The sequence below is a fragment of the Elephantulus edwardii genome, unplaced genomic scaffold (genome assembly GCF_000299155.1).
Source record: "Elephantulus edwardii isolate Elephantulus edwardi_28Jun2011 unplaced genomic scaffold, EleEdw1.0 scaffold00008, whole genome shotgun sequence".
Classification (NCBI taxonomy): domain Eukaryota; kingdom Metazoa; phylum Chordata; class Mammalia; order Macroscelidea; family Macroscelididae; genus Elephantulus; species Elephantulus edwardii.
Window position 1 is genome coordinate 13,172,258 of NW_006399758.1, and position 10,543 is coordinate 13,182,800.

The 10,543-nt window shown below is 40.1% G+C and overlaps 1 protein-coding gene across 1 annotated transcript; it reads right to left on the bottom strand.

The window, feature by feature from the left end:
• Positions 1 to 4,970: 4,970 nt before the first annotated feature.
• On the bottom strand, positions 4,971 to 5,396 carry LOC102871003 (ATP synthase F(0) complex subunit C2, mitochondrial-like). Its single transcript, XM_006880448.1, has one exon. It carries the CDS (start codon positions 5,394 to 5,396, stop codon positions 4,971 to 4,973), a length of 426 nt encoding a protein of 141 aa, XP_006880510.1.
• Positions 5,397 to 10,543: the final 5,147 nt, after the last annotated feature.

Sequence of the window (10,543 nt, forward strand, 5' to 3'; positions counted from 1 at the left end):
TATAATTACCTGAAAGGCTGGCCATTAGAATCCCCTCAGCAGCTCCACAGAACAGAGTCTTGGCCAGCTGCTTCTGTAAAGAGTACAGTCAAGAAAACCTTCTATAATACCTGCAGTCAGAATTAACTCCCCAACAGTGCATCTGGTTTGGTTATTTTAATGTTTATCACTTTTCCCCCACTACTATGTGCTCCCCTATCCCCCATCATCCTTAATCTCTTCCCTTTTGAACTGCAGAATTTGGAGTATTTTGAGGAGGGGAGCGAGATAGGGACAGACAAAGAAGGTCTTGATATTAGAAGAAACTGTCCAAGAACTTAAAACCTTCTTCATCTTCTTGTTGTTTTTGCTATGTGCCCTCTAGTTATCTAGACTCATAACAACCCTGTGAAGTATTGCTAGGACCCTGCTCTGCCCTGAGCCAATCCCACAATCTCTGACACACATTACCACAGCCATTGTGTCAACCCATCTTATCCAAGATATTCCTCCCCTTCACCTTACAGATTAATTTATCTGAACATATTAACACTCTCAAGTTTATAAGGTCCATTGTTCATTTTCTTTTTATTTTTTTAATTATTTTTTTGTGTGTACCATCAAATCAGATCTGACTTGCACAGGAGGAGATTGTCCCTCCTTCTTCAGCAGAGCATCTGGTGGATTCAAACCCTGCCCCTCTGGGATTGCAGTGCAGCTTCTTGCCAATAGGCTACCAGAGCTCACCCATCAGTTCACTTTCTAATACAATGTTTGGATGCAGGAGCATTCACTATCTGTTAAATGATAACTACTGAATTATTTGCTACTTTTTATGAGGGCAGTGGAATGTCAAACTTATGTTTTACCCATAAGCTGCCCCTCCTGCCCCCAATTATTTGCTACTCTTAAATAAAAGTTGCTGCAACAATTTCTGCCTTTTGTTTCCATTTCCAAGAAAGGTAACCCAATAGAATGTGGAAATATTTTGCTTGCATGTGATGTTAATGATATTATTTGATTGTTTCCACATTCAGTTGGGTCACCTTTCTTGGACAGACAATACAGACCTCTTTCAATCCATTGGTCAGACAGCTATCCTTCAAATTTCCTGGCAAAGACTGGTGAGCACATCCAAGCCTGCATGTATTAATTGAAACAAGTCAATTGATATACCATTGATTGCTGGGGCTTTATTTTTTATTGTCCCACTTTTTTTTTTTTAATAACTTGCTATGCATCTGAGCGGTGGACAATGACTAAGGATAACAGAAGAATAATTGATGCCTTTGAGCTGTGCTGTTGGAGAAGAGCACTGAACATCCCATGGATGGCCAAAAGAACAAACAAATGTCTTGGAGAGGGTGCAATCAAAGTGCTCTTTGGAGACAAGAATGATGGGGCTTCACTTCACATACTTTGGGTATGCTGCTAGGAGGGGCTATTCCTTGGAGAAGGACATAATGCTAGGAAGGGTGGAGGATCTGCAAAGGAGAGGAAGATCCCCAACCAGGTGGATTGACACAGTAACTGACACAATGGGCTCTTGTGTGTCAGGAAGTGTGAGGATGGTGCAGGATGGAACAGGGTTCAGATCGCTTGTTCATAAGGGTCACTGCGAGTCACATTTGACTTGATGGCACCTAACAACAACAAAAACAGCAATGATCCACAATCAATAGCAAGCTTGGTATCAGCAGTCGAGAGATCAGGTGACTCAGTCACTTAAGGACTGCATAAGACCATTGTTGTTAGAAGTATAAAGATAATTAGTAAACTGTGTATGGTGGATGATCCAAGGGGTGGGGGAGCAGAGGGGTGAGGATGGGCAGGGAGCAAATCTTAGGATCACACAATTTAGTAGGTAGAGGGAGAGTCGGTAAAGGAAATGAGGACGGTCCAGGGAGATCTGGAAAAACAAGGTAATTGTGGGCATGACTCAATGATGATTAATCTTCTAAAACATAATGAATGGGAAAGATTGTATGAAACACAATATGAATGAAGGATACTGTGAAACACAATGGATACAAAATCCATTTAGTTTAAAGACAAAGACAATGTAAATTGATTCTTGCATGCAAAATAATAACAATAATAATAAATACTAGGGTGAGCCTGATTCGGAGATCTTCAATCACTTGCTATGCTTCTGAGAGCTGGACAGTGAATAAGGATGAGAGAAGGAGAATTGATGCCTTAGGATTGTGGTATTGGAGAAGAGCACTGAATATCCTATAGGCTGCCAAAAGAACAAACAGATGTAATAGAAGAGAAGGTGACAGATGTCTTGGAGAAAGCGCAGCTATGACAGATGTCTTGGAGAAAGTGCAGCTAAATTGATATTTGGAGGCAAAGATAACAAAGCTTTGTCTCATATACTTTGGACATGTTGTTAGAAGTTATTCCTTGGAAGGGGACATCATGCTTAGAAAGGTAGAAAGGGTAAGCAAAAGAAAGAAAGATCCTCAGCAAGATAGAATGACACAGTAACTGCAGTAATGGACTCAAATGTGTTTGAAATAATGAGGATGACACAGATAGGAGAGGGTTCAAGTCTGTTGTTCATTGAGTCATACTCGACAGCACCTAATAACAGTAACAATAATATATAAATAATGTGCCTGTTATACAGGTTTTGCCCATCATGCTACCACTCATACTTCCTGGAAGCACTGTGTGCATTAGGCATGGGTGCTAATTACAAAAGCGGGTGAGTTATATGTGAAAAATATGGTACAAACAATGGCAGATTATCCTAAACAATTCATTTCTGCAGAAACTGGCAAGGACTAAATTTGTTTTAAATAAGTATAGTTTCATTGACATTTAGTCTAGGGCAAGTAAATTACCCGATGAAGTGATTTATAAATTCATTCAACTTAATTCTCTGATAGGAAGCTGAGCCCTGGGCTCTGGTCATTGAGTCTGATTTATATCAGAAAAGTGTTCAAAAGAAAATGGAGGTTCTCTATCTTGCTCTGGTCCTCTCCTGGTCTCCTGTTACTATATAACAGGCATCCTTTTTCTTTAATTACCTCCTTCATGGTTTGAGAGCTTTGATGACTTGATTAAGCCTTGAAGTGCAGTTCCAGTCCCTACCCATCTGATTAATTAGCCCAAACCTTATTAACTTCCTAATTCTGATCAATAAGGCACTGATGCTAGACTGTGCAAGGGCAAACTAAGGAGGCAATTTTATTTCCAGACCAAGTTCCTACTATTTTTTTTCTAACCCTCTTTTCTTTATCGTACTTTTCAACGAAACCAGGTACAATAATTCAATAACAGTCCTCTGAAGACAGCACGCTCTCCAGTCAGAGTTGGGTATGTGAATGCTGCAGTAGTTCTGGCGGGGCTTTGCATTAAAAACACAGGACGTGCATGAGACAGGCCAGTCACTAAAGATCAGGTATTGTTAAATCCTGCTTAAACCAAGGCTCTAGAAGAGGCAAATGCATCCAGCCCAAAGCTTATTTATGGTTAACAGGGATGAGCATGAGCGAGAGGAAAGGAGAACTCAAGGCTGAGTGCACACGGAGCTTCCACAGAGGTTGTTAAAAAAATAAAAGGAAATTGTTCAGAGTGATAGTTGAACAGCACAGCGAGCTTAATTAGTATCCTCAAATTGCCCTTGTGAAGATTGTTAAAATGTTTTCTTTAGCATATATATTTAGCATACACACACACACACACACACACACTCTCTCTCACACACACAAACGAACATGCGCATACGCACGCATGCACATAAACACTCCCAGAGGAACATAAGACTTCTGTTATTGATGGTAACAGTATTGCTCATTGTCAGCGACCATGATAAAAATAATTATTATTTACTTTTTCCTTCTCTACAGGAAACTGATAAAACATGAAACAAAAAGTCCTCTTCCCTATATCCAAACACAGAAGAGTCCTCACTGTAATAGGATTATCTTAATATTCTAGACAAACCCTATAAAATAGAAATATTTACCATTTTCTAGCTGTTGTTGTTGTTATGTGCCATCGAGTCGTTTCCGACTCATAGCGACCCTATGCACAACAGCCCTAAACCCTGCTCTATCCTGCGCCAACCGCACCGCCTCTGACACACCCATCCCGATTACCCCAGTCACTGAATCAATCCATCTCATAGCATCATTTTAAAAAAAAGAAGAAGTGAATTGTCTACTTATGAATGGATAAGCAAAATATGGAATGTACATAGAATGGAAATTATTCTGCTAAAACCAGATATTAAGTTCAAAGCCATGCTAAAACATAGAAGAGCCATGGATACATTATGTTGAGTGAGAGAAGTTAGACACAAAGGACAAGTATGGCATGATCCTACTTACATATTGCTGCTGTTGTAGTAATGTGCAGCTGAGCTCACTATCGCTCCTAGCAACCATATGAACAACAAATCACAATCTTGCCCTACATGGCACTACTATCACAAACTCAGAAGTCTCCTTCTTCTCATTGTTGCAATCCACCTCATTCTCTGACCCTCCACCTTTCCCAGCATCGTGTCTTTTATTAAGAACTGGCCCTTCCTGACAATATATATGTCCAGAAAGGGTGTGAGATGACTCTAAAGGACCACCCCAGCTGCACTTGCCAAGCTGTACTTGTTTGCTCTTTTGGCAGTCCATGGATATTCAATACTGATCTCTAACATTACAATCAAGAGACATGATTCTTCTGTCATCCATATTCATATGCGTAGGGAACAGTTGAAAATGCCATGATGCAGCTTGTTCTTTAAATGGATATCATTGCTCTTTTGAACTTTGGAGAGGTCCTTGATAGTAGAATTTTCCAGTGCAACACTTCTTTTTTTCCTTTTTCTTACTAACAGTATTTATTCATCTTTCCTCAGTCAAACCCTGAGTCAATCACTTTCCCCAGGCTGCCTGGGGAGTTACAGGGAAAGGAACACATAGGGTAGAAGAGACATGGGAGAGAAAACCAACAAACTATGAGAGGTGGAGATGGCTCCTTCACATGGCGAAGAGGATCAGAAAGGCCACCATCAGGCAAAAGAGTCCCATGGCCTCGGAGAGGGCAAAGCCCAGAATGGCATAGGAGAAGAGCTGCTGCTTCAGAGAAGGATTCTTGGCATAACCAACAATGAGATTCCCAAACATGGTCCCAATCCCGGCTCCAGAGCCAGCCACTCCAATCGTGGTAGCCCCAGCCCCAATGAACTTGGCTGCTGTGTCAATATCCCTTGAGATAGTGCTGGTTTGGAAGCTGCGACTAGGGACAAATGAGATCAAGGAACGTGGGGCTGTCAAGCAGCTGAAATTCTCATCTCTCAGTGTCTCTGGTCGTTTCAGGACCACTGCAGACAGTGGACGGCTCAGCAGCTGCAAGGCACTCCTGACCAGGGACGGGGTGGAGACAAACTTGGTGCAGGTATACATTTTCCGAGAATGAGGGGCTGTGGCAGGAAAGCTGCTCCTAGTGCAGAGAAGACAGAGAGGGCACAACACTTCCTTACATTCTTTTAATTTTATTATTTTTTGTGTGTGTACCGTCAAATTGGATGTGACTGGTACAGGAGGAGATTGTCCCTCCTTCTGCAGCAAAGCATCTGGTGGATTCAAACCACTCACCGCTGGGATTGCAGAGCAGCTTCTTGCCACTAGGCCACCAGAACTCTTTACTTATTTAATTTCTTGACTGCTACTACTATGGGTGTTGGTTGTGGATCCAAGTAAAGTGAAATCATTGATGACTTCAATCTCTTCTTTGTCTATCATGATATTGTCTATTGGTCCAGTAGTGAGGATTTTCGTTTTCTTTATGTTGAGATGTAATCCATATTAAAGGCTGTAATATTCTTCAGTAGGTGTTTCAAGGCTTCTTCACTTTCTACAAACAATGTTGTGTAATCTGTATAGCACAGGTTGTTAATGAATCTTCCTCCAACTGTGATGTGATATTCTTCTTCATATTGTCCAGCTTCTTGAATTATTTATTCTGCAGACAAATTGAATAAGTATGGAGAAAGAATACGACTTTGACACACCAATCTTCTTTATGTTAGTCGTAATTTGTTATGATCCACAGTCAAACACCTTTGCACAGTCAATAAAAGAGAAGTAAACATTTCTGTTAGTCAATGCTTTCATCCAAGATCCATCTAATATTTGCAACATTATTCTTCAATCCATGGCCTTTTCTGAATCCATCTTGAATTTCTGGCAGTTTCCAGTCATTTTAAAATAATTTTCAGTTAAAAATGATTTTTCAGTAAGATTGTACTTACATGTGATATTAATTATATTGTTCAATAATTTTTCTGCATGAATTACCTTTGTGGGGATATGAGAACAAATATGGCTCTCTTCCAGTGAGTTGGCCACGTAGTTGTCTTCCAATATCTTAGCATAAGCTGGAAAGCACATTCCAGGTTGCATTTGTTTGCTGAAACACTTCAATAGGTACCCCATCAATGCCTTGGGGCTCTATTCTTTTGATAGCATTTTCAGTATAACTTAAACTTCTTCCTTTACTACCATTGGTCCTTGATCCTGAAATGATTCCATGCTGACCAGGTCTTTTCAGTATAGTGAATGTTTTCCTTCCATCTTCTTTTGATGCTTCCTGCATCATTCAAAATTTTGTCCATAGGATCTTTCAGCATTGCAATCTGAGGATTAAATTTATTCTTCAGTTCTTTCAACTTGAAATGCAAATGTTGTAGATGTGTCCATTTTCAGAGGTTGTTAATTGCATAAAAGGAGACTGTCCATCCTCCTGTGGAGCAGCTGGTGGATTTGAACAGGGTTCCTTTGGGATTGCAACACAGCTTTTTAGCACTAGGCTACCAGAGCTCCCTCCAAAGCTTATTAGTTATCAAAGACTAGGGAGAGGGGAAATGGAGTCATTGCTTCGGGGTTTCTACCCAATACTATCAAACTGATTCAGACTCAAAGACTACCTGTTGGGTTTCTGAGATGGTACTTTTTTTATGGGGAGAGACTGCTCATATTTCTCCAGCAGAGCACAAGGGGGATTCTAGTCACTGACCTTGGAGTTAGCAGCACAACTCAGAATACACTACGCCACTACCTTCAGACCTCCTTAAGCGGTACTCAAAACTTAATACTATCAAGCTGGTTCTTATTCATAGTGGCCTCCATCCGTTTTGGGAGCCATAAATCTCAATAGGAAGAGACAGCTCATCTTTCTCCCTATGAGGCTGCTGCTGCTGTATTTAAACCACCACAAGAGCCCCAAGTTAACAGATCAACTTGCTTTCCCTCGTCAGCCAGAGCTCCCTTTGTTGTTGTTGTTGTTATTAGGCGTCACCTATGTCAGCAACCCTAACAACAGATCTGAACTCTAACCTATCCTGAGCCATTTTTATTACCCCTGACACACTTGAGCCCATTGCCACAGTCACTGTATCAATCTATTTTGCTGAGGGTCTTCTCAATTCAAACTCAACTCATAATGAAATGGAACCAACTCATAGCTGCCCCTCCATTGGGCTTCTGAGGTTGTAGTCTGTAAATGACACAAGAAGAAATTAGCTTCTTTTTCCTACAGAGCTGCTGGTGAGTTCCAACTGCCAGGAAGACGAAACCTTTGCATTAGCTGCACAATTCCCTACAGACTATTCAAACTCAAAACAAATTGCTGAGGCAACTCAGAGCTGACCCTCCAGCAGGTTTTCAGACGCTGTAAATCACGTGGAAATTGCCTATCTTTCTCCCTCAGAGCAGCTGGTGGATTCTAATTGCCAGAGGCTCCGCCTTTTAGGTAACAGCGCAGTTTTCTATAGTCTAAACCACTGGATTAGATTGGATTGCTTGGAAAGGTGGAGGGTCAGCAAAGAAAGAAAAACCCTCATTGAGATGGATTGACACAGTGACTCTAGCCATGGGTTCAAGTGTTTCAGATAGTGAGGATGGCCCAGGATAGGAGGGGATTTAGATTTGTTGACCTGAAAGCACCTAACATCAATAACAAGCCACTGGAGGAGTTCTATAGACTACTGATGTTCTCTCACTTTATTAAGAGGAAACGCACTCCTCACCAAAAAAAAGATGAGCTATGATTCGTTGTTCCAGGTTTTGAAAACTTCCAAGGACCCCAAAGAGGAAGACTCCTAACGGTTATTTTAAATCACCTTAAATATTTGTGGCTTATATTTCCTGTCTTAACCTTAAGACCCTGGGTGGTTCAATTGTTAAGCTCTCAACTATCAAATAAAAGGTTTAGAGATGCAACAAAAGTCACCCTCAAAGTAAAAACCTGTCAATATGCTTCCAGAATAACATAGTGCTTGAAAATCCTTTGGAGAAGTTCTGCTCTTAATACTTTGGAGTAGGAGTTGACTGGCAGCTATTGGTTGGTTGGTATCAAAGGACTGGTTATTTGTAATTAAAGGTGAAGTATGCTCTTTCAAAATATAAAATCCACCATCAGGTTTCTGAAGCTGTAAATTTGTACAGGAGAAGACTTCCCAATTTTTTTCTTTTCTTTTTTTTTAATTGATACTTTAACAAATGTTCACAGAAAATTTGGATTTCCATTCATTCATCATTGCACATTTTTATCCCTATCCCCCACCCCAATATTCTTTTCTCTTTAAAAAGATTCTTTCTTTGTTGCACAATATCCGCCCCCCACCCCCGCCCAACTTTCTCATGTAGATTAGATATTGGTTTCAAACTGCTGACCTTTATGGCTAGCCGCACATGTTATGCACTATACAACCAGACAGGTGGTATTTGATCAACCTTCAATATTATTATTTTAGACATGATGGAGCAATCGGCAAGATGATGACAAATATTTTGTTGTTGTTGTTTAATGTCTTTACTTCTTCTCCTGACTGTCACAAAGGTGTTACTCAGGAGCTGCACTACCAAGAAAAGGAAATGAAGAGAAAATGTTGGTAAAAAAAAATATTGAGTGCTAAAAAGAGACTCAATCATTTAAATACACGCAAGTAGCTCTCTTGACTGTTCTCAATATTCAATTTCAGGACTCTACGCTGTGGGTGGGAAAAGAGCATATCTTTAAAGGATCAAAGAATATGAATTAAAAACCCAATTTTTCTTAAGCCTGGTTAGAATTTCTTGAAAATTTTAAGTAAATTACTAAAAACATTAATTTCACTGAAAAAAAGGGCAAACTCAGATAAAACTGTTCTGTGATTTCTTCCAGATATCATATATGTGTTATTCTTTTTATATTTTTTCACCTGGCAATCTAAATTTACTGAACTGGTGATGCTAAGCTCTACAGAATTGCATCACTTTAACTAAGGCTTTTAGCTTACATTTGACTGATTCAAAGTAGTTGTAACATGGTTGTTGCTACGTGCCCTTGAGTCGAGTACAACCCATAGCGACATGGCAAACAACAGACTTGCACCAACTCCTTTCCTGTGCCCTCCTCATCATCTCAGACACACTTGTGTCTGTTACTGCAGTCACTGTGTCAATCCATATGAGTGAGGCTCTTCCTGTCTTTCACTGACCCTCCACCTTTCCAAGCACAATGTACCTTTCCCAGTAATGGCTTCTTCTAACAACATGCCCAAAATATGCACGACGAAGCTATACCATCCTTGCCTCTAAGGAGCCCTGTCTGGCTGCACCTTCTCCAAGACATAGTTATTTGCTCTATTGACAGTCCTGGGGATAGTCAGTTCTCTTCAACACTACAACTCAAAAAAAGCATCTATTCTTCTTCTGTCATCCTTGTTCGTTGTCTACCTCCCAGACACATAACAAGTGATGTAAATGACCATCACGTACGTGAGTCAGACTCACTTTAGTTTTCAAACTAACACCACTGTTCCTCAGTACTTTGTTGGAATGTTAGGTTGGCCAATTTAAATAAGGCAGCTCCTGTTGAAAAGCCACACAATCTTTACACCAAAAGATTAACACGTCCAAAATAACCAGGCATTGTTAAATAAAACAGGAAGAGTTTCTTCAACTTAACTCCTATGGCCAATTCCATACAATTAAAATTGCTACATTCATTCCATCAGTACTTACCCATCATTTAAGATCTCAGCCAAAATTTACACCTGTGAAACAATCACTAGTAGCTAAATAAAACCCTGAATATGTGTATTTGACATTTGACATTGCAAATACACTTACACACAAGCAAGCAGGAGACTCACAGGAAAATCTACAGCTGCAAAAGCCTGTAAATTTTTTTTAAAAAATTTGTTAAATGATGTGAGCGATTCTTAAAGAAAATAAAAATTTCTTTCTGAAAGCGACCTTTTCCAAGAGTAATTAACCTTCAGCTTATAAAATTTTTCACCATTTTCGACAGACTTGTGCCGCCAACACAAAGGTGTGTTTTGAATCCCCCAGCTGTTCTGCGGAAGAAAGATGGACCATCAAGTCCTGGGCAATTTACTGCCTCTGAAAACTCACTGGAGGGTCAGCTGTGGGCTAGTTCCGACTCTACACAGCATCAGCAACAACAAATTAATTCAATTTCTTCTTTTGTAATGGGTCTGTTCAGATGTTCAGTTTCAGTTTGTGTCAGTTTAGGTAGGTTGTGTTTTTCTAAGTATTTGTCCATT

Excerpts from the sequence above, each read along its gene's own strand:
- LOC102871003 (XM_006880448.1), bottom strand. The coding sequence starts at position 5,396 with ATGTATACCTGCACCAAGTTTGTCTCCACCCCGTCCCTGGTCAGGAGT.